Raw genomic sequence first — 25,809 nt, 5'->3', positions numbered from 1 at the left:
TCTTTTTATATAGATATGTGTGCGTTTACAGTAATTAAGGTCACTAAGGGGCGTGGGTATCCATGTATTAGAGTGCAATTGCGCGAAATATCTCTATGATTTTCAACAGCTGACTTTACTGAACCGATACACTGTGGCTTAGCGAGTTGTTTTTAGCGGTTTAAAGTAAAGTAATCGGTCATGTACACTCATGGCTATGCAAAGGAAACAGACGTTTTCCAAAGCCCGCAAAATCAGTTTTCAATTTCGTTTTGTGTTCAGAAAAAAACTTACCCTTTATTATTCACACCAATCTGTTGCTGAAACCTTTTTAACTATTTTTGGTGTTGTGAACCAAAGGAGTGGTGTCCACGTTAATGCTTCAGTGGGCCGTAACGGATAAGCTGGACATTATGCAGAAATGAAACAAAGGTTAGGTAATTATAAAATGGTGTTTCGTTTTCAGATCAATCAGTCCCCGCATAGAAAAATGAGGGAGTCTGTTTTCGATTTTGATGAGTTCATAAATACTTCTAAATTTTGATTGTTTATTGTTCCACATTGACATAGGTCTAATCCTTTTTTGTATATTTGCATAATGTGCACGTAACATAAAATATGGGTCGAATATGATCGCATTTAATGAGGCTGCAGGCACTGCCTCAATTTCGATTTGGAATTGTTTCATGAATAGCCATGTAGGTTTTACACGCATTTTACTGCTGCTGGAGGTGGTCTAATATAAGTAACACAAATCATACTAGAAAGAAAAATAAGTTTATTTGAACATCAAAAAGGAGAACAAGTTGATAGACGCACTTTTTTTTTTTATATGAAAATAAATCAATTAATTTCTGCCAGGTAGAAATTCTGACCAGTTTCACTCAGGTATAGATATATATATATTTAGACTTCGTGCAATCAATCCTGACTTGGTGACAAAATGAAGATAAAAGTTGATTATATAATATGAAAAAGTCCAAAAGCATATCAATATTCATGTGTAAAGAGACATGAGAAAACAAAATAGAAAAGTAAGGAATATAGAAACGTTCCAATTGTAAATATGTATCACAGCCGGATGAGCAATACTAACAGCACGATAATAACGTTGTGGATACAGCACCTGTGCTTATTACAACATATAATCTAGTCTTTACAAAAACATTTTATAGACTACTGTCCTTAGCAGTGTCCTGGCAAAATATTGTTTATCAGAACACTTTATCTTCCATACTCTATCCTATCAAAGCTTTTGTATATATGCTGCCCCAACGGTTCAGGTAGGATATGTTTACCGTAAAAGGTCACCATCAGTGTCAGTCAAAAGGTAAAACGGACGGTTTAGGCCAGCTCGTGTTGAACTAAGATTCTATTTCTTACAGCTCAATGTAATACAGACGGTAAGCAGACTTAATACATTAACAAAAATATGATAACAGTAATTAAAACATTACCCAAATCAATAATAATACTGTTTCAGATCAGTGATAACATTGCACTGACATGGGCACAACCTTACATTGTAAAAAGCATGGACATTAGTTAAACCTCCCGAAGTTATCTTAGGCCCAGGACAAAATTGACCACAGGTAAAAAACACCCAGCTACCACGTTAGTATTCAGAATCATAACCTATGGGTAACAAGTAGATAAACTGTCATCATTCCACCTAACAAGACATAGAAAACATGATTAGAAGCTAAGAAATTTGGATAGAAAAACATATGTCGAAAACAATTTTGATTTCAATATCAATGAATGCATTCATTGATTGATAGATTAGTGTACATTTTGATGTTCCTCCCTAGAGTTAACATGTAAAACGATATGTCACGTTAGCATACTAATTGCTCTATTTGCAAGGGTTCACATTCCACATTTAAAGTTTTAACCGGTATAATATCTTAAGATTGGAAAACGAATGTTCTTCGAATTGCATTCAGAACTAGAGCCATCGTGGGGGAAAATATCAAATTCTGTCACATAGTAGGGCGCAATACTTGGAAGGAATATAAATCTATATTAAGTCTATGCCACAGATTTGTTAGTGGCGATGATCTCATCCAGTTTGTTGATCTGGTTGAACGGATTACATGGTGGAACAGTGGTGACCATCTTAGACATCTTGGAGTCCTTCTTATGTTCAGACGTATTCGGGGAGATAGGTAAAGATCTGCAAATACAAATATGATAAATTAAATACAGTGTATGAAATATTTGTATATACTTAAGATACTTGAAGAAACAACATATAACCGGGGTCAAGGCAATGTATGTGTTTTGTGTCAACTTGTGAGGCATTGCATGTGTTTACTTGTGATCCATTGCATGTGTTTACTTGATAGCCATTGCACGTGTTTACTTGTGATCCATTGCATGTGTTTACTTGTGATCCATTGCATGTGTTTACTTGTGAGCTATTGCACGTGTTTACTTGTGAGCCATTGCACGTGTTTACTTGTGATCCATTGCACGTGTTTACTTGTGATCCATTGCACGTGTTTACTTGTGATCCATTGCATGTGTTTACTTGTGAGTCATTGCACGTGTTTACTTGTGAGATATTATATGTGTTTACTTGTGATCCATTGTATGTGTTTACTTGTGATCCATTGCATGTGTTTACTTGTGAGCCATTGCATGTGTTTACTTGTGAGTCATTGCACGTGATTACTTGTGATCCATTGTATGTGTTTACTTGTGATCCATTGCACGTGTTTACTTGTGATCCATTGCATGTGTTTACTTGTGAGTCATTGCACGTGTTTACTTGTGAGCCATTGCACGTGTTTACTTGTGAGATATTATATGTGTTTACTTGTGATCCATTGCACGTGTTTACTTGTGAGTAATTGCATGTGTTTACTTGTGATCCATTGCACGTGTTTACTTGTGAGTCATTGCACGTGTTTACTTGTGATCCATTGTATGTGTTTACTTGTGAGATATTGTCGGGGTTAATTGTGAGTCATTGCACGTGTTTACTTGTGATCCATTGCACGTGTTTACTTGTGAGATAATATATGTGTTTACTTGTGATCCATTGCACGTGTTTACTTGTGAGTAATTGCATGTGTTTACTTGTGAGCCATTGCATGTGTTTACTTGTGAGTCATTGCACGTGTTTACTTGTGAGCCATTGCACGTGTTTACTTGTGAACCGTTGTACGTGTTTACTTGTGAGCCATTGCAATGAAAGACAAAAACTTTTTCGTAGTTTTGGATATTTTTGATGTGGTTACTTTTTGGGTTTTTTGGAGCTTGGAGTAAATGAGCCAAAATTTAACACACCAAGGATATCAAAATATATTGGCAGACCGTCTTCAAATACGGTATTTCTTGTAGGTAGAAGAAGTAAAAGTCTTTAAGATACTTACTTCGCATGTAACGCCGGCATACATATGACAAATTCCTTACTTTTTTGCAATAAAAGTGAAGCTAATGCACATATACATGTATATGTTTAATGTTAGCGGTAATTGTGGGTGAGGTTAGTGAGGATCAGATAGCTGGAAGTCTGATAAGTTACTTACTTGTGGGTGATGGCAGTGGTAGCCTGGGAACCTTGATGAGCTTGGGCATACACCCCCCTCCATAGTGTACAACCTTTGTATCCGGGAATGTTAGGTCGGCTGGTAGGAAAAAAAATAAGGAAAGCAGTTAGATAGGTCTACCTTGAGAATGATTCATCAATACCATACTTCTAACATAATGTAAGATTTGAGAAAGAAAAGACAAGTTTTCCTATTAACTCCTTGAACACTAAGTACCTTCACTGAAATCATCTTAGTGAACTGTCTTTGTCTACTTACTGTCCTGTTTCACTGTATCGGGGAATGAGGACCCTCTTCACAGTGTAGGGGTCAAATGGTTCTTGAGCATTGTCTATTTCATCTAGGTTTTCTGCTCCTATTGAGCCACTGAAAATATAAAATATGATTAAATATTTAGTTCCCAGTGCATGTAGAGTCCAATGGTCACTCTTTACACAGCATTTACGCTAACATCTACAATAGTTGATCTATCAACTGAGGTGGGCATCAAGAAGGCAATACTAAACGATATATCTATAGAGATGGATACTAGGAGAGTGGAGCCCAATGCTTAACCACAGGTACTAGCCTCGTCTGTCAATACACCTATAATATAAACTTATAGGTGTATTGACAGACGAGGCAAGTGCATGTGCCTAAACATATCCACACAACACAAAAGGATATCAGTGAGGCAGTGTTAAAAATCTACACAACAGGGAAACTCATATTCGCAAGTGAATACCAAGGGGACAATGTTGAATAAATAATATTCACAAGTGAATAGCAAGGGAACAATGTTGAATAAATAATATTCACATGTGAATAGCAAGGAAACAATGTTGAATAAATAATATTCACATGTGAATATCAAAGAGACAATGCTAAAAACATCTCTGAGTGTGAATAATAAGGGGACAATACTAAACATATCCTATTCATATGTGTTTAGCAAGGGAAAATGCTAAGTACATATATATCAAAGTGACTGCTAAAAACATCTTCTCATGTGAATGGCAAGGGGACAATGCTAAACATATAATCTTCACGTGTGGGTACAAGTGGAGAACGCTAAACACTTAATATTCATGTGTGGGTACAAGTGGAAAATGCTAAACATATAATCTTCACATGTGGGTACAAGTGGAGAATGCTAAACACTTAATCTTCACGTGTGGGTACAAGTGGAGAACGCTTAACATATAATCTTCACGTGTGGGTACAAGTGGAGAACGCTAAACACTTAATCTTCACGTGTGGGTACAAGTGGAGAACGCTAAACACTTAATCTTCACGTGTGGGTACAAGTGGAGAAGGCTAAACATATAATCTTCACGTGTGGGTACAAGTGGAGAATGCTAAATATGTTATATCCACAAATGAATACCAAGGGCACAATGCTAAACACATTATCTTCAAAAGTGGATGTCATATGGTAGCAGAGTTGAATATTTCCACAAATGAACACTAAATGGACTTTTTATAATAATCGAAATAGACATGACATCTACACGAAAGGATGTAACACAGATGTACTTACCCATAACTAGGAATCTGTTGAGCGCGGGGGTTTGAACTGCAGCTGTAGTGGTCAGAAATGATGTTTTTAAGGATTTTGTGTACAACAGAAACCATAGAACAATCAATGTTTCATAAGGAATTCATCTTCAGTTGATTCTTGAAAACTTCAAATATCTATCTTTATGTTATACTCCACAGAGACCAGAATGCATATGGCTTTTATGCAAAGGGGCTTAACTCCTTATCATCTTGTGACCATGTGAATAAAATATGACTTTACAAGCATTTTATAAAATTTTCTGTGTTCATAAATTAAATGTTCATTAATAAATAAAGAAAGGTAAAAACTAAATAAAAGAACTTTTCTTTAAATGGGTGTATCTGGGAGTGCCCTTTGGGCAGTGTTTTTTAATGTCCGAGAAAATGATAATCAAACAACTTGAACACTCAATAACATGTTTATTAAAATGATTCAAGAAGCAATGATACTGATGTAAGTGATAAGCAAGAGAAATTAATTCTATATTATTAGTGAGGTCAGGGTTGACAGTAAACTTTGGTATTTTAACCTTGGACTGATAGATCAAGTAACCAATAATCTTATGGTCCATCAATAGAAAACATCATGGTTGCAAATAAAACAACTTTAATACAAGACAACAGTACTGATATACATATATATGGTACTATTTTCCATGTAAAAACACATTTTTTTGTTTAGCATCATTTTCATAAATTTTCACCAATTATCAGAAAATTTAATGTCTAACAAGATGCATGGCTATCCACTCATTACCATACACCATGGATTTTTGTGGGCTGATTTTGTAAAAAGACCTTTACTCAAAATTGGTATAATTTTGAAGCAGGAACCAGTTTAAGATTACAGTACCAATATGCAGCATGCTTCAATTTGATCCCTGATCGTTGTCACAGGTTGATTTTTTATGATTTTACTGGTAGAAGAAAACTCTTCAAAATATCCAATGTTGTATTTTCATCGCCTATATAGCTTTTAACAATGTTACTTTAATTAGTAAAAAATTGGAACAAAATAAGTTGGATAGTTTTTCCAGATTGGGAAATATGGAGGCTGCTTGCTATTGGAAATGGGTGTGAATATGTGTTCCTATGAACTACAGGTGTAATTCTGATAAAGTTATAATAAAGAATCCATCTGCTGCATCCAACATACTTACAAGGCCACTGGTTGATTCTTGTAATAGCCTTGTCTTTTCTGGAACCAGTCCCAGGAACGTCCTGTACTCTGTATGAAAAATGAAGGATACCTTGCTAAAATGGTTCCCTAAACATTGATGTGCTCTGTATAAGATACTCAGAACGAGCTTGTTCTTTTACATTGCAAGGGTACTCTGGGGGAAGTAAAGAGAAACTTGTGTTCTCTAGCTTGTACAGTTTACTCGATTACCAAGACCTTTAACCCTTTCACCCCTATGTAACTTTAGTAGACTCTACCATGCATTGATATGGAGGGGTCCATTATGGTCTACAGTGGTGAAAGGGTTAAATAAACACGTACAGGAACCTTTACTAATGTAGAGGGGCTTGTTATAATGTACACGAGCTTATAATAATTTAAAGGGACTTGTATAATCTTCAGGAGCTTGTAACAATGCATAGGAGCCTGCAATAATGTGTAATACTGTATATATATAGTTCCTTGCCTGCCATTCCTGAGCTGCCGGGTCGTAACGTTTGAGCGTGTAGTTTTGTGATATCATATCTGGCCTTTCCTCAATGGTTGACACAGGTGCCCATTGCTTGGGATGAAGCATGTTGTCCCACGGTACCTCCTCAAATGACCTACAACACACCATAAAGTTTCATCAGACCGAGATTATTAAAACAAAAACCTTTCATAAACATTACATCACCTTCTTAGAAAGACACAAAACTATTTGTTGCAATTTATTTCATACACCATTTTGTCACATGATATATTACTCTTTATATCAATTCTTTCAATAAAGAATACAGAGAAGTTTTCAAAAATGGATGCTATTTTGTCTTCCATTTTTAGTCCATTTCCTCATACCCAAGGGTGTAGGATAGGGAAATTCCACCCTCAGGATTTTCAAATTAGGCAAAACCCTCAACAAAGCCTCGGGTTTTACCAAATTTAACAAGAGGCCCATGGGCCTTAACGGTCACCTGAGTCTATAGTATTTATTTTTGTTGTTGAAATATGTACCAATTTGAGTAAAAAATAGTATAATGTTAACTTAACTTTGTCAGGACCATGAGCTGATCATTCCTAGACCAATTTTAAGTGAGATCGGCCTATTAGAACTTAGTAGCAAAATAGCGGCCATGGCAGCCAAATTGTATTTCTGATTGACCCGAAAAATAACAACACTTTGTCAGGACCATGATTCGATCATTCCTACAAAGTTTCAGTTCAATCGGCCAAGTAGATCTTTACTTTAAGTTTGAAATAGTTTACCAAAATGGCAGCCGTGGTGGCCATATTGGATTTCTGATCGACCCGAAAAATAACAACACTTTGTCAGGACCATGAGGCGATCATTCCTACCAACTTTCAGTTCAATCGGTCCAGCAGAACTTGACTTTAAGTTTGAAATAGGTTTTCAAAATGGCGGCCGTGGCGGCCATATTGGATTTCTGATCGACCCGAAAAATAACAACACTTTGTCAGGACCATGAGGCGATCATTCCTACCAACTTTCAGTTCAATCGGCCCAGCAGAACTTGACTTTAAGTTTGAAATGTAAAATGTTAACGGACGACGGACGACGGACGACGGACGACGGACGACGACGGACGAAAACGGATAGCAATAGGTCACTTGAGCTAAAGCTCAGGTGACCTAAAAACCCCTCGGGTGGAATTTCTCTATCCTACACCCCTGGACATGAAAGAGTCTTATAATCCAGTGAATATACCCGTGTCAATTTTTTTGCGTATTAACCCATGTAATATGATCTATCAGCCCTGTGATTGGTTGTAAGTTTTAATTGTTTCAATTGTGACGTCACGCCTCGGACAAGTACATGACGTCAAAGACTTACGGACTGAAGTCAAAATGGCGGCAGTTTACATTTCAAGGTTACATGAAAATTGTCGTTTTTACAGGAATAAATAACACAAATCTTGATTATGTGATAAAAAGGATCTTACACTCGTTTTCATTTCATAAGAAATTTATGAAACTCATCACAAATTTTCTTTTTAGCTCGCCAGAGGCTCGCTTAATTGAAAAATTCTTAGACTTGTTTCATAAATTTCATATGAAATGGAAACTCGTGTTAGATCCTATATGTAAGGCTACATGTAGTGCACTCACTTCTGTGTGGAGGTGCCATACTTGTACTTCATGGCCAGATGGTCCCGTCCATCACGACTCTGTTCTGACGGAGGCTTGGGTACAAAGGCAGACTGAAATTCACAAATTACGGATAATTATTAACATTATGTAAACAATATCTTAATAACATTCTTAAATCTCTGTTCAGTCGGACTGAATGTTACCCTCACAAACTGTCAATAGATCCAAAGGACTAAATTCACAAATACGGATAATTATTAACATTATGTAAACAATATTTTGGCATCTTATAACATCCTCAAATCTCTGTTCAATTGGACTTAACGTTATCCTCACAAACTGTCAATAGATCCAAAAGACTAAAGTAAGCTTGGAAAAGAACTGAATAATATTTTAAATAACAGAATCAATACCAGAATAAATGGTCCTTAAGTTAGCTCTTTAGGAAATGAAAGACTGATTTTTTCTGTATAAGATTAAGAGTGTTGAATACTGTAAAACTCTTTGTTTTTGGAAAGATACATTTACACATCATTTGCAAAGAGATTAATTCATGAAATTAAAGTTTTGCAAATATTTTCAGAGATATTTACAATCAATACTGCAATAGGATCCTGTAAATAATGGGGAACTATAAATGTCTTATAGACAGATGGACATGCGATCACCCTGATTCCAGTGTAGGCCTTACTCTTAATTTTGTTGCAGAGTGTATAATATCGATTCCCATTGTGACGATATAGGGGAAGCTACTCCAAAAACGTACTAGGAGATACTAATTCCTTTATGAATACATTGGATGTAATTTAACTTGTATAGTTTGTATAAAAGCTAAGAACCCACTACAATTTATCATACTTATAATGTTCAGGATGAGAACTAAATAGTAAATTCAAATGGTGACAGGTATCGACGTAGTTCTGTTAGTTACAATCGGTGAAAGTTTAATTTACACAGGGAAGTAAAATAACATAAAAGTGTCAGCACATGGGACATCACAGGAATTTCTGTTATCTCCAATCTCTCAATGTCTGCAGATAATATGTTAATGTTTCACAAATGCCAAATTATGATTAGCTAAAAACCTTTCACAACATTTTTTGACTAGGTAAATAGGGTTGACTGGTGAACATAGTGTGTTGTACATGTACTTTTGTTTATGGTGATAGAGTTGAGCATTAAGACCACAATTTCAGAAGAATATGATTGGTGATGATGAAACACATGTAACAAAATAAAAGTGATAGATTTGAGATACGACTGACTTTAAAAATAGCAGTCATCATGTACACAACAAATCTTATCTAAATTTAGATTTCAATGATATTTTGGAGACATAAAAGCATGTTTGTGGATGATCTTGATGATAAGGATTTATGTTCAGTATAATATTATGCTCTATTGCCTGATCAAATAAACAATACTCAATCCTTAACTTTGATTGTAAAGTTGACAAGAAATTACCTCATATTTCTTTTCATTTTCATTTTTCAAAATTTCCATACAGATAACAGATACAAAATGAAGAACATTCATCATGAATACATGTATGTTTGTCAGAAAATTGATATTCAACCTCTAACAAATTTGAGGAAATTGAATTAAAATTATTCATTAAAACATTTTTTTTTGATAAAAGAAGAATTTCATGCGTTACATATCATAGATTTGTCAACATGAACCTAAAGCCGCGTTTCTGAAATTGTGTCTTTCATCAACTTGGACATAGAGTAAAACATTGTGACATGAGCCACTCCACACTGGTCTACCTCTGGAATACTCTCGAGAGGACCACGCTCCTTTGGGATTGGTGGCACGATGCAAAACTGTAAACAGCCCAATGATTCTTAGTATAGACATTTCCTACCTCTTAATAATATGAAGCTATAAATATGTCCCACCATTATTGGTATAGATATCCCCCCTATTTAAATTCTATGATCACTGGTATAGATTTTTCTAACTTCTTTATGACATGAACATTGTTAGAGATATTTTGCTTTATGTAATTCCAGGTATAGATGTCACGTACACCTCCTAACAGTATGGATACCAGTATGTGTATCTGTGTGTACCATTAACACCATCCTTTAATGATAGCGATGTCACGTACACCTCCTAACAGTATGGATACCAGTATGTGTATCTGTGTGTACCATTAACACCATCCTTTAATGATAGCGATGTCACGTACACCTCCTAACAGTATGGATACCAGTATGTGTATCTGTGTGTACCATTAACACCATCCTTTAATGATAGCGATGTCACGTACACCTCCTAACAGTATGGATACCAGTATGTGTATCTGTGTGTACCATTAACACCATCCTTTAATGATAGCGATGTCACGTACACCTCCTAACAGTATGGATACCAGTATGTGTATCTGTGTGTACCATTAACACCATCCTTTAATGATAGCGATGTCACGTACACCTCCTAACAGTATGGATACCAGTATGTGTATCTGTGTGTACCATTAACACCATCCTTTAATGATAGCGATGTCACGTACACCTCCTAACAGTATGGATACCAGTATGTGTATCTGTGTGTACCATTAACACCATCCTTTAATGATAGCGATGTCACGTACACCTCCTAACAGTATGGATACCAGTATGTGTATCTGTGTGTACCATTAACACCATCCTTTAATGATAGCGATGTCACGTACACCTCCTAACAGTATGGATACCAGTATGTGTATCTGTGTGTACCATTAACACCATCCTTTAATGATAGCGATGTCACGTACACCTCCTAACAGTATGGATACCAGTATGTGTATCTGTGTGTACCATTAACAACATCCTTTAATGATGGCGATGTCACGTACACCTCCTAACAGTATGGATACCAGTATGTGTATCTGTGTGGACCATTAACACCATCCTTTAATGATAGCGATGTTACGTTCGCCTCCTAACAGTATGGATACCGGTATGTGTATCTGTGTGTACCATTAACACCATCCTTTAATGATAGCAGTGTTACGTACACCTCCTAACAGTATGGATACCAGTATGTGTATCTGTGTGTACCATTAACACCATCCTTTAATGATAGCGATGTCACGTTATGGGACATCTACAAGTACAGATCATTCCCCAAGTTTCTATTGTCTCATCCTCGATACTCCAGGGGTTACACTCATCCCTGGAGTTTGTCATAGCAGTATGGAAGGCTCAGTGTGTTCCACCTTGTTATAGACAAGAAAACTATCGTTTGATCTTTTGATGAACATCAAAAGAATTTTGCTGTCGGGTAACTGTAAAATTGACTGGCTTTCAAATTGCATGTCGTCCCACTGTTATCTTAAAAGGACAGGTATCAGCTAAACAATTGGTCAGGTTTTTGTACCCAAGACCAATTAAATGTGCCTTCAATTCTGTTATGACATTCTCCAGGAGTGCAGAGAGCAAAAGTGAGCTATAACCCTTGAAGTATCCAAGATTCTATTGTCCCAATATTTGTTAATAATTCTCCTACAAATATTTTACACAAACAAATTAATGGTTGACATTTCATTTTTTTCTTACTTCAGTCGTTCAGATTTATAACATGATGGTCACAAAGCGATGTTTGACCTACAGATGCCTCGGGTATAAATTCCAGCACATCAACAGCTTTTATTCAAACATGAAGCAACTGTTACATAATCCCATTCAAAGTTTCAATTACAAGGGGTACTATGATTATACTGCAGCATACACATACTTTTTATCTATCAACAATGCTTCGGCACTACTATGGGTAGTCCAGTGTTTCCCATTGTGGCCAATTTGTTCATGGAACATCTTGAGCAAGAAGCAATAGCGACTGCCCCCATAGAATGCAAGCCTAGCTTATGGAAACGATATGTTGACGACATACTTGAGACAATCAAGAAGGGGTCACAGAAGGATTTGGCCGCACATATCAACACCATATAGATGCCACTTACAACATCAAATTTACATGTGAGGAAGAAACCAACGGCACAATGCCCTTCCTAGACACTCTACTGGTAAAGAACAAAGACGGAACCGTGAAGGTATTGGTCTATAGAAAAAACAAGAGGCCCAATGGGCCTGCATCGCTCACCTGGTATAAATCTCACACTTGTAACCTTAAAAGTGATCTAAAATAAAACTACAGGCAAAATATCAGCATTTATGATTAAAATTCATTCAAAAGACCCTGTTAATTTTTTTTAAAACATTTCACCCCTGTGATTGAAAGTCGAACAAAGTCATTATGTTGAACAAATTTTATAGCCTTTCATCTCAGGATGCAACTTGCAAAGTATCAACATCCTGGGACCCATGGTTATTCAGAAGAGGTTGTTTAAAGATTTTAAACAAATTTGACCCCTGTGACCTTGAATATAAGTCAAAGTCATTCACTTTAACAAACATAGTAGTCCTTGATACCAGCATGCTACTGACTAAATATCAACATCCTGAGCCTTTTGGTTATTCAGAACAAGTTGTTTAAATATTTTGAACATATTTGCTCCTTGTGACCTTAAATATGATTCAAGGTCATACATTTAAACAAACTTGGTAGCCCTTGATCCTAGTATGCTACTGACTAAATATCATCATTTTGGTTATTCAGAAGAAGTTGTTTAATGTTTTTCACATATTTGACCGCTGTGACCTTGAATATAGGTGAAGGTCCTTCATTTGAACAAATTTGAGAGCCCTTTACCCTAGCATGCTACTGGCCAAATATCATCACCCTGTGCATTTTGGTTATTCAGAAGTTGTTTAATAATTTTAACATATTTGACCCCCGTGACCTTGAATATAAGTGAAGGTCATTCATTTGAACAAACTTGATAGCCCTTTACCCCAGCATGCTACTGGCAAAATATCGTCACCCTGGGCGTTTTGGTTATTTAGAAGAAGTTGTTGAAAGTTTTTAACATATTTGACCCCTGTGACCTTGAATATGGGTGAAGGTCTTTCATTTGAGCAAAATTTGTAGCCCTTCATCTCAGCATGCTACTGGCCAAATATCATCACCCTGTGCATTTTGGTTATTCAGAAGTTGTTTAATAATTTTAACATATTTGACCCCCGTGACCTTGAATATAAGTGAAGGTCATTCATTTGAACAAACTTTGTAGCCCTTTATCTCAGCATAACACTGGACAAATATCATTACCCTGGGCATTTTGGTTATTGAGAAGAAGTTGTTAAAAGTTTTTAATATATTTGACCCCTGTGACCTTGGATATAAGTGAAGGTCATTGATTTAAACAAACTTTGTAGCCCTTCATCTCAGCATGCTACTGGCCAAATATAATCACCCTGGGCATTTTGGTTATTCAGAAGAAGTTGTTTAAAATTTTTAACATATTTGACCCCTGTGACCTTGAAAATGGGTGACGGTCATTCATTTTAACAAACTTTGTAGCTCTTCATCACAGTTTGCCTCTGGCCAAATATCGACACCCTAGGCCTTTCGGTTATTAAGAAGAAGTCGTTTAAAGTAAAATATTGACGCCGGACGGACAGACTTCGTGCCAGGTGTGCTAAAGACCATAGGACCAATACCTGAATTTCAAATCTTACCATCCACTGCACCAGAAGTAAGGCGTTGTACGCACATTCCTCGACAGATGTGATACAATAGTCACAGAACAATAGGACAAAACACAAGAGCAGAATCACATCGCTAGGACAATGAGAACGTGTGCATATCCGTAATGGGCCCTAAAATGGGTGCAAAAACACTGTCAAAGTAAGGGGAAGAACAAGAAAAGGCCAATCAAGGATAAGAACAAAACTAAACCATAAAGGTATTGGTCTATAGAAAAAAGAACTCATACGAACCAATACCTAAACTTCAAATCTCACCATCCACTACACCAGAAGTTAAGGCGTCCTACGCACATTGCTCAACAGATGTGATACAATAGCCACAGAACAACAGGACAAAACACAAGAGCAGAATCATATAGGGCAATGAGAACATGTGCATATCCTGAATGGGCCCTAAAACGGGTACAAAAACAGTCAAGTCATCATCCAGTACATAAAGGGTATATCCGAAACCATCCAGAAGATATATCGCGGTCATAGCATTAATTAATTATAATTAAGCAACAGCCATGAAGCCACACAAGATGCTTCGCAATATTCTAGTACACCCTAAGGATAAAACACCTTAAGAGAATGTTGCAGAATGCGCATACAAAATCGAATGTAAAAACTGTGACGCATCGTATGTTGGAGACTGGAAGGCGTTTTGGGGTCCGCCTTGGTGAATACCGGAAAGATATGGAAACCCAAGAAGGTAGGAAATTCACCAGATCAGAAAGGAAGCAGTCGGAGTCCAAGATAAATAAATCGGCAATCACAAACCATGCCACACAGAGAGAGCAATCTGTTTAAGCGGCAGATGCCATCTGGATACGCAACAGTGGGCCAGTTCTAAATACAGATGAGGGGGCTGAAAGACTCTCGCACATCTATGACCAAGTTTTTAACAAAGCGTAGCCGAATTGAGTTATTTCAGTACATATATAACAACTATTGTAACGCTTACAGCATTGCCGAATCGACTCGATTTGGTGGACAACTCGTACACATTTTACACCTTTGTGTACATACGCTTCGCTGGTCATTTGTCATACTAGTCATCGAAATGTCACAAAGAAAATCTTAAAAAGAACTTTTCATGATGTATTGAACAGGACTGACCTTTGACCTCCATTTGCTCATTTCTGGGGCAGGTTGCCTGGGGTCGTAATCACTGGTCCAGCCTGCAAGAGATTAAGGGAAACAGTTATACATCAACATCGTGTTTAAAAGTACTGTTGCTATAACCATAATGAAGACAAATAACAAAATTCAGTGCATTGCAGTATCAAATAATCCTTTATAGATCTCTGGGTTCTCCTCTCAATTCTCACCCCAACTGAAGTCTGTAAATTCTCTTTACAGAATTAATGAAGATCACAAGATTACAATAACTATGGCATAATGATATTGAAATACCACTCGAGGATGCAATGTAATCTTTTATCACATACCTGTTGAATCTTGTTATAGTAATACAAGCAATTTTCAATCATGAAATACAACGTTCTGTATTGCACATGTGCAATATGGAATGTTGTATTTACCTACTAGTCGGAACTACTTTTTATTGGAATCCCCTTGTCATGGCGAACTGAAAAGTTTCGAGTATTCGCAAAAAATATCAAAGTTTATAAAATCTTTGTATCGATCTCTACCAAATACGGAAGGTAAGTGATAAAAGCAAAACCACACACTTGTATTTTTCTAACGAATCAGAGAGCACTCATTTATTGCGCGGATGTATATATTAACTCGTGCGCACTCGTGAATATATATTCGTCTGTGCAATAAACTCGTGCTTTCTGATTCGTTAGAAAAACACAAGTGTGTGGTCTTGTATATATATGCCACATTTAGCACTACAATCAGACCAATATAAATAAAAAGGGCTATATGTATAACCTATACAGAGGTGATACTTTTCTATGGGCTAGTTTATAATTATCATGCAATCTGAATCAGCCCTCTAAAGTCAGTAAATATAAACGAAGCTATACTTTTATCATCAGACAATCTGGTGGTTATAATTAGATTTTGCTACTGGATTGTATTATTTATTTATACAACTTTGAATTTGAACAACCCTGCACCCCTGTGATCATGATTATTTTACCTGATCAAACTATATAAAGCAATTAATATTATGACTTGAAGTTTTGTGGTTTCCCAGCAGAAGTCATTAGAGGTTTTCAACCCTTTTGACCCTGTGACCTTGACAGAGGGTCAAGGTAATTCATTTGAATATTAGTATGCTTGAGGGTAAATATCATTACTATCATATAGATCTTATGGTTCTTTAGAAGGAGTTGTTTTTAAAAAAGCAAAAAAAGTGGATGAGAGCTGATGGATATTGTGGTTATGGCTATTTCTAAATCTTGAACACAAAACAGGGGATGATTTCTTTTGATTTTCCTAGTCTTAATAATTAAATACCGGTATGTGTAATAAAACATTCTGTGGTTGAGCATATACCTCATTACCTGGTAAGTTAAAAATAATCAAACTTGTTTCTTTTTCGTGTTTGTTTGTTTGACTGGTTTAACATTCTAGCAGTAGCCAAGAAGATCTTATAGGAAATCATGCATGTAATTTGGAATACATTAATACTAAAAACAAAACAGTAAGTCGGAGATAAAAGAGAAGATAGAGTTCCTAAGTAGTGCAATATGGAAGGATCTCAAATATCCTCTGGTTTGGGGAGTTAGACAGGGGGCCACCTCTCATGACAACATGCAGTAGTATACATCAGTTTTATTCTTGAACCTGCGGAACCTGTACATGGTCATAGCATGCTTTTTCATATGTCATGACTTTTATGAAACTCACTAAAGTTTAATTTCTGGAAAAGCCATATATTGTTGTATGTGTAATGGGAACTGAATTCAGAGAATATTGAGCTGGCTTGTTTATTGTTTGAGCCGAGTCTCTATGTTAACTACACAGGGTATGCTGTGTTGAAAGTGGGTTTAGTGTGAAGTTTCCACAAATCACGAGGAGAGTTAATAATTACTGGTAAAGTTAAATTCACTGAACATACAATGGGGGTAGAGGCAATCCTATAAGTGTTGGTAGATATGCCGTAACCAATACAGTCTCAGATCATTGTGTGGGGGATTTACTCAGCTCATACACAAGGTTTATAAATACATAACGGCAAGTACAGTGCATGAGTTGGTAGGATTTAACATATTCTATTGGTAATCCCAGATTCTCTAGATCAAACAAAACACTGTGGCTTCTGAGTTGCTATTCAGCGCTTGGCCACTGAAGTGTTATTACTGTGTACATCCCGTTATTATAAAATCTACACACAACCGCATTCAAAACCCAAATTATTATCCGTATAGGGCCTTTTTGCAACCAGCCAATATCTTTCTCAACTCCCTGGGAAGCATACAGCCGGATCGCGGAGCTGCCATTTCGGCGCTAACAGCAAGCATTCAACAGTTCTAGCACTGCCCAACCACATACTCATTTACAGCTGAGTAGACTGGAACAAGTGGAGTTAAGTATCCTTCTCAAAGATACAACACAGCTACTGCAGTGCAGTGCCGTGACTGGAACCCCCAACCCTTCGGTCACGAGCCCGGCGTCCTACCACTAGACTACCTCCCACAGACTTAACCTTAACTGTCTGAATGAAGACCAGGCCTCAATCATCACTAACATGTTGAGTCCTCCGGATCCGGGGATCCTGATGCTGAGTTCTAGAAAAGTCTATTATCTGAAGTCAGTGGAAGACCAAGTTTGAGGTTTAAAGTCTCCAGGTTAAGTCTATGGAAGATTATATTACATCTGAGCAAGTCTCTCAACGTTAGGTCTTTGGATATATATAAGTTCTATGGGAGATAAAGCTCTGTGGGAGATTACAAGGGTTAAGGTCTGATCAAAGCAAAGTTGATGGGAGATACAAAGTTTCAGCTAAGTTTCTACAATGGAATATTTAGTCTGAGCTCTGCTTGAGGCAAATTCAATTGGTGACCTTCAGGCCAGCTACTTCACTGAAACATGTAATGGACCTGTTAAACCAACTTATAAACATTGTTTTGAGACAGCGTTTGCATATTATAGATTGACATCAAAAAAGTAACTAGAACCCTTGAAAATCATGATAACAACTTGGATTGATACACAGTTTGTTAGCATCCAGAATGAACAGCTTTACCTATTACAACCTATAAGGGCCTTGTCGAATGATTCTCTCATGATTGTTATGGAACATTTTCAATGGCAATTAATTAAACCACGGCAGTGTAGAAGCTTTACACATATATACATCTGGATACCCTTATATATCATAGTGACACTGACCTCCTATGGTTCTGTAGACAGTGACAGTAACTGCCTGACACTGACCTCCTATGGTTCTGTAGACGTGACAGTAACTGCCTATGTATGTAACGTTTATCATAATTTACATGCCAATCAATTTCAATGCAAGGTTAATTATATATTACACTATTATTTGTATGATGATACAAGATGTTGCATTATCCTTGAAAATAATCAATCAAATCGTTAGCTAGCTACATAATGTATTCAGTTAGAATATTTTGTTCCACTTTGTATTAAAATATTAAGTCATAGCTACCTTTTAATATTAAACATTTAACACTTAATTGTTAATTTAAATCCGAAACAAATATCCCCCCTCCAATCTTCACATTTGTTATCACTTATGTACATACATGTATATTTAAATGGCATATTTGAAAAGCTGTTATTTAGATACTAAAAATCTCACATAAAGCAATATCAGGGCCAGGATCTGCCAAGTTGGCGGTTTGTAATCAGCTGTCATTAGTGACTATCAGTGATCACTGACTGTAGGGCCTTATTACCTGGTAAAGGTCTGATGACGCTGACCTACCCTCCTCACAAGTCTACAAACAATAACTGATTATCTACGGTAACTGTGCTCTTGTTCATACATTTCAATAGCAGCTACAACTTCACAAATTAAAATTTATGCTTTCTAAAATTGTATTGGCTGGTGTGTGTGTATATTTGTAGAATTCAATTTCCACCCCAAACCCCAACATCCCTTGTGCTCAGAGAATATGAAATATCCAAAAAGATAATATCAGCCTAGGAAATTTGAAATCTACACAGGTAGTATATATGACCCCTGATAGTGCCTTAGATTCTATGCAGGAAACATGACATATCCAAACAGGTAATAAAAGTCCCATCTTCGATACCCAGGGGTTATACGTATACGCTCACACACTTTCTCTGTACCACTGGACTATGTCATAGTAAAATTGAAGGCTCAGTGTACAACACCTAGTTGATGAGACAAGAAGACCAGTCACATGAGGGTAAAAACTGACTCACTTTGAAGTCGGGTGTCACCCTTTGTAATCTTCAAAGGACAGGTATCAGCCTAGCGATTGGTCAGGATTTTTTTTATCTGAGACCAATCAAACAGCTTTCTTTGAGCCTTCAATTTTGCTTTGACATATTCCAGGGGTGCAGAGAGCGTATGTGAGCGTAACCCCTAGATATCAAGGATGTAAGAGCCCATAACTTCATCTTCTTTACATGTACAGGAAATACGAAAACTATACAGCTTATTTAAGAGTATATTATACCCTTATTTAACATAATATTATTTACTGCACTATATAAATATATATAAAACTGATATGTTATGAAAGCAAGAAAAAACTAATTTTGGAATACAGAACTTTTTACCAAACTCGTATTTTAGCACTAAATGATATGTGCATCAGATTAAATAGTGCAGTTAAAAAACACTCTGGAATCTCTCTTACTGCATAAAGGTACTTAACAAAACATGTTTCTGTATTTAGCGCGGTTCATGTATGAGTACACCAGAGATGGAGTGAAATACAGAATACTGCAGAGAATGTATACAACGCACATATATATATATCTGTAAACAATACATAACTTACGAGTACAATAACATTATGGATCATTAGACAGCCAATACACTGTGTAGATGATCTTGATAGTGTTTCCTCTTTGTTTTACGTATATACTGTACCATATATCTCCTAGATCTATTTAAGGTCTGGGTTATTGTCTACAATTAAATGTCACCTCTTGGTGTAAATTATAACTACTGATAATGTTCGATTATTTTCTGTTTTTGTCATCTTTAATCAAGTTTTGTCAATTTAGTGTGTTAAAGTTATAATTACCTGTGGAAGTTTTAAATCCATTAATGCAATTATAATAATAAGCAAACAAATAACAAGAGACCAAAATATTTCTTCAGGATTGTTTTCTGTGTTTCTAAAGTAAGTTCCTGACATACATATGAAAAATCTTCTTGTCTGGCCATTGGGCTAGTGGAATTTAACCCTTCGTGAGTAGTCTTTATCTTATTATCTACTTTAATAAATTTATATCTAATTTCCCTTTGCCATATGATATGACATAAGAAGAATTGCACTGTACTACACATGCATTTCGGCAGATATTTTAAGAAAATTAATAAATCATTTCAAATTGTTCTTAAGAACCATTTAGCTTTTAAAGCTTGATACACAGCCCATTAACTTTTTTCAAGCTCTTCAACAATATCTTTAACAAATCAACAACAGCAAGCTTATCTCAAATGTACATGAACCGACCCCATTACTAGCTTACTCTAGATATTCTATACAGGAATCCAGTGTCACAAAGGGGGATAATCCTAGAATGGAAACAGCAGAGCTGTGTTATTATACACTGTATATATATTACAAGAATATTTTGGACTTTTCTGTAGCACAGTTAAAAGCCTTGTTTAGTCAAAAAAGCCAAATAACTTTTGAGGAAAACAATTAAGGGTAACTTACATATATATAAAACTTTAAAGTACCTAGAAATATCCTGAATAGGAGACAATATCACGCAATTTCAAAATAACATCCTATTAAGTGATATATATAGTTATTAATAACCCATTCACCCCTATGTAACTTTAGTAGACTCTACCATGCACTGATATGGATGAGTTCATTGTGGTCTATAGTGATGAAAGGGTTAACCTGTGACTGCTTGGCCATATGTTTTAATGTTAGAGTTTTCTATGTATTTAATCCACATATATAACCTTTTGACTTATTTACCTGACCTTAAATACAGTGTTATCATTGGATATTTAGTATCTAAATGCACCTGGTATTGTCCATGTTTATCCTGCAATAACCTGAGGGGCCCAAATGCACAATCTCTGACTCCATTGGGGGAGCATCAAGCATCTACTCTTTCAAGACAATGCAACTGCATTTGTTGTCATTTCTACTGAACAGCAGTAGAAACTAGAAATGTTTGGGCTTATTACCAGACATCATGGGCTTACTGACAGATAAATATGGTATATTAAATACCCCAAATACAATTACCCTATGCTATATTTTCTTGTACCATGCACATACAGTACCCTACAATTTATGTACATGCAGTATACCTTCCCTACGTTCTGCACTATATGTTTACCTATTCAAACAGCCTTATTAATTTGTATCTTTTCCCCATTATAGCTAGTACATATACCCTATGTATGGTAATACATGTAACAGTTACACTAATAGTACAAAACAACCAATTTGTACAAAAAAAAAGAAATTATCCCCACATATGATATGTGAACAGAATATATACACTGGTGGCGGACAGGGACTAGGTCGATCGTCGGTGACCAGGTAGCTCAATTGTTAAGAGTATCCATCTAAGAGTTTGGAGGGTCCTGGGTTCGAACCCCAGTCTGGCCGTGCATTTGTCCACTCCTGTTACAGTGGTATCGTGACTAACCCTTGTTTCAAGCATTGGGGTCACACTTGACAGGGGGATATCCCAATCTGGGTTGAGAGTGGCTGTATCTTTGGGGGGTGAAGACTTAGAAAAAGGAAGGAGGAATGTGGTGGAACTGGACTGGGTAGATTGTCAGTGACCAGCTAGCTTAATTGATAGAGTGTTTGACTAGTCTAGAGTATGGAGGCACCTGGGTTAGAACCCGGACTGACTATGCATTTTTCCGCTCTTGTTACAGTGGTGCCGAGACCAAACCCTTGTTTCAAACATTGGGTGTACGCCTGGCAAGGGAAAACCTGAACCGGGGTTGTAAATAGTTGTGTCTTCAGAGGCAAAGACTTAGAAAAGGAGGGAGGAATGTAGCAGACCTGGACTAGGTCTATCATCAGTAACCAGGTAGCTCAGTTGTGAGAGCCTCTTGTCTAGAGTTCGGAGGGTTCTGGGTTCCAACCCCTGTCAGGCCGTGCATTTTACCTCTCTTGTTACACACTTTTCTATATGTATTATGATATGTGCATACCCGAATATAGGTTTGAAAAATATATCTGCAGACCAGAGTATCAGATTTTACCTCCAAGCTGTGACCTAATCCAGATGTCAGACACACTTCGACTGTTCCACATAGAGGGGGCTCCAGGCTCGTATGTGTTTGACCGCCTCAGCTCTGGTGGAGCCTTCACTTCCTTCTTCCGATCTGAATTTTTTCCCTGAGGGGGTACAGCCTGTGGAGTTTCGTTCAACTGTACCAGAGAGTTTATCTTTTTACGCCCGGTGTTCCTATCCACATCCCCACCAGCACTGACAAATCCCGACACAGGATCCACAATATTATCATAGTCTCGGTAGGGAGCACTAGACCTGAAATCTCCCTCATCGTTCCATTTTTTGTAGCCAATGTCAGTTTTCATACTTGTCGTGAAAGAATCAACATCGCCCCTACCTGTCAATGTAGGGAATTTCATGTGCCGAGCCCTACGATGGGTTTCTATTTGCTGCACAGAATTTCCACCTGCATTAGCGTCCACATACAAATAACTAGAAAAATTAGGCCTTGTCCTAAATGTAGAGTCAGCCAGAACTGGCCCATTAGATACTACCTCAGTCATTTTGAGTATAAATACACCACCGCTTTCTTCACTTGAAGTTTATCATTGATTTAAAGGGTTGACATATCACATTGTACGAGAGGATAGCACACAGGTTTCCGACATGGTGTAAACTACCGAGTTACCAGTGGATACTCCGACAATTTCCTTATATGGAACGTACCGGAAGTTGCAGGTGCTCGCCGAAGATTTGTGATAAATGAGAAATGTTGTGTTCTGTGATAAAATATTTGGGGCCATTCCTTTTTATTTCATATTTAATAAGGTTTTCAATTACTCATAGTTATACTAATTTTATCACTTTTCGTAGATTTGTTAATAATACAACGGAAGTTCCGGTTTTTTGGTGAGCCTCCCTCGTCCGTGTGATTTCCGGTTAACCCGACAAAGATTGAAAGTGTATAGAAAATTTAGATAGATCAGAGACGTGTACGTCTCTGGATAGATGAATGAGCAGCAATCATATTTCAATATCCAAATAAGTTTAGAAGTACATACATATTTTTATAATGATATTGATATCTTATATTTGAAAGAATTGATTTAATAAGAAATATCAGGGTTATACCTGAGATCAGGTCAAACCAGATAAATGGTAAGCACTCATGTTGTATGTGATTGCACTTGTTTGATATTATTTTTTAAGAGTAAATTTGCAAGTTCCGGGCATTCTTAAAGGAAAATCTAATATAAAGGTGTAAGCAAAAAAAGGTATCCCCCACAAATGAAAGTACAAATGGTATTAATCACGTATTTTTAATGTCTAGACTTGCACAAGTCCGGTATAGGCCGTTGCTATGAATGCTAGTCGTTTCGATAACAAGTCGTTTCGGGACATGACACAAGATGTTTCGGGACTTAATCAAGTCGTTTCGGGACATGACACAAGATGTTTCGGGACTTAATCAAGTCGTTTCGGGACATGACACAAGATGTTTCGGGACTTAATCAAGTCGTTTCGGGACATGACACAAGATGTTTCGGGACTTAATCAAGTCGTTTCGGGACATGACACAAGATGTTTCGGGACTTAATCAAGTCGTTTCGGGACATGACACAAGATGTTTCGGGACTTAATCAAGTCGTTTCGGGACATGACACAAGATGTTTCGGGACTTAATCAAGTCGTTTCGGGACATGACACAAGATGTTTCGGGACTTAATCAAGTCGTTTCGGGACATGACACAAGATGTTTCGAGACTTAATCAAGTCGTTTCGGGACATATAAAATGTTCACTTATAAATTACATTTCGCTCCCGTTTCATATAAAGTCCTGTATGACCCGTGTCACGACTTACCAGTGCTCGGGCTCATAAACTTGTGTTGTTACCCTGATTTCTAGCGCTTGAGGGGATACCTACCAACATTTACCCGATTGACAGTGTGTTGTTACCTGATGAAACTAATCTCATTATTAAATACAGATCTGGAGGAACTTATGAAATTCAACATTCAATTTCTTTCGTTATTGATAGGTTGATTCCTTGTTTGATATTGTAATAATATGTTTTCGATTCACTATATTCTCCATTATTGACATTAAGAGACGAATGAGTTAACAGTGATTTTAACAATGTTTTAAGCATTTTATTTTTGCTATAATGAAATTAAATTTCATGAAAGTAAAAACGTGAAACACATAGAATGTTTTAGACATGCATGAGAATCAATTCATCAAATCCAGCAATATATTTTGAACGATGTTAATTATTATGTTGTGTATTTCTATTCATGTTTTATTAAAATCGTGTAATGGTAAATGTATGACGGGAGAAGGCTATGATAAGTTGTAATAACTTTTATCTAATCGATTGTTCAAATTTATTTGACATTAAAATAAGTTTAAAGGAAAAAGACAACGGTACTATCTACAGAAGAAGAAAAAAGAAGAAAAATCACGATACGACTTTTGACATGTCCCGAAACAACCCGAAAAAAGTCCCGAAACGACTTTTGTCTTGTTACCGAAACGACTTGTTACCGAAACGACCTGACACCGTTGCTATTATGGGTTCAAAACTTCTGCAGCCATTTCTATGTGGCTCCTGACATACTAATGTGGATTCCAAAGGTGAGTAAACCTGTGGTTCCTAATATTACAATAGTACACTGTGTTAGGAGCCATGGTTCTAAGGTGAGTAAACCTGTGGTTCCTAATATTACAATAGTACACTGTGTTAGGAGCCATGGTTCTAAGGTGAGTAAACCTGTGGTTCCTAATATTACAATAGTACACTGTGTTAGGAGCCATGGTTCTAAGGTGAGTAAACCTGTGGTTCCTAATATTACAATAGTACACTGTGTTAGGAGCCATGGTTCTAAGGTGAGTAAACCTGTGGTTCCTAATATTACAATAGTACACTGTGTTAGGAGCCATGGTTCTAAGGTGAGTAAACCTGTGGTTCCTAATATTACAATAGTACACTGTGTTAGGAGCCATGGTTCTAAGGTGAGTAAACCTGTGGTTCCTAATATTACAATAGTACACTGTGTTAGGAGCCATGGTTCTAAGGTGAGTAAACCTGTGGTTCCTAATATTACAATAGTACACTGTGTTAGGAGCCATGGTTCTAAGGTGAGTAAACCTGTGGTTCCTAATATTACAATAGTACACTGTGTTAGGAGCCATGGTTCTAAGGTGAGTAAACCTGTGGTTCCTAATATTACAATAGTACACTGTGTTAGGAGCCATGGTTCTAAGGTGAGTAAACCTGTGGTTCCTAATATTACAATAGTACACTGTGTTAGGAGCCATGGTTCTAAGGTGAGTAAACCTGTGGTTCCTAATATTACAATAGTACACTGTGTTAGGAGCCATGGTTCTAAGGTGAGTAAACCTGTGGTTCCTAATATTACAATAGTACACTGTGTTAGGAGCCATGGTTCTAAGGTGAGTAAACCTGTGGTTCCTAATATTACAATAGTACACTGTGTTAGGAGCCATGGTTCTAAGGTGAGTAAACCTGTGGTTCCTAATATTACAATAGTACACTGTGTTAGGAGCCATGG

At 36.8% G+C, this 25,809-nt stretch overlaps 1 protein-coding gene across 1 annotated transcript; it reads right to left on the bottom strand.

The window, feature by feature from the left end:
* Positions 1-740: 740 nt before the first annotated feature.
* LOC110463469 (uncharacterized protein C7orf72-like) lies at positions 741-22,933 on the bottom strand. The gene is made up of 9 exons (XM_021518085.1): positions 22,264-22,933; positions 15,042-15,103; positions 8,362-8,453; positions 6,722-6,860; positions 6,236-6,303; positions 5,056-5,097; positions 3,795-3,902; positions 3,516-3,614; positions 741-2,155 (listed from the first exon to the last, which is right to left on the bottom strand). Exons 1-9 carry the CDS (start codon positions 22,796-22,798, stop codon positions 2,011-2,013), a joined length of 1,290 nt encoding a protein of 429 aa, XP_021373760.1. The 5' UTR covers positions 22,799-22,933; the 3' UTR covers positions 741-2,010.
* Positions 22,934-25,809: the final 2,876 nt, after the last annotated feature.

Source organism: Mizuhopecten yessoensis, unplaced genomic scaffold, assembly GCF_002113885.1.
Source record: "Mizuhopecten yessoensis strain PY_sf001 unplaced genomic scaffold, ASM211388v2 scaffold10911, whole genome shotgun sequence".
NCBI lineage: Eukaryota > Metazoa > Mollusca > Bivalvia > Pectinida > Pectinidae > Mizuhopecten > Mizuhopecten yessoensis.
Note: the sequence above shows the minus strand (reverse complement) of the source record. Positions and strands in the feature narration are given on the sequence as shown.

Excerpts from the sequence above, each read along its gene's own strand:
- LOC110463469 (XM_021518085.1), bottom strand. The coding sequence starts at position 22,798 with ATGACTGAGGTAGTATCTAATGGGCCAGTTCTGGCTGACTCTACATTT. Across the intron at positions 6,861-8,361 it reads TATGGCACCTCCACACAGAA|GTCATTTGAGGAGGTACCGT; the intron begins GTGAGTGCACTA and ends GGTGTGTTGTAG. Across the intron at positions 6,304-6,721 it reads CGGCAGCTCAGGAATGGCAG|AGTACAGGACGTTCCTGGGA; the intron begins GCAAGGAACTAT and ends TTTTTCATACAG.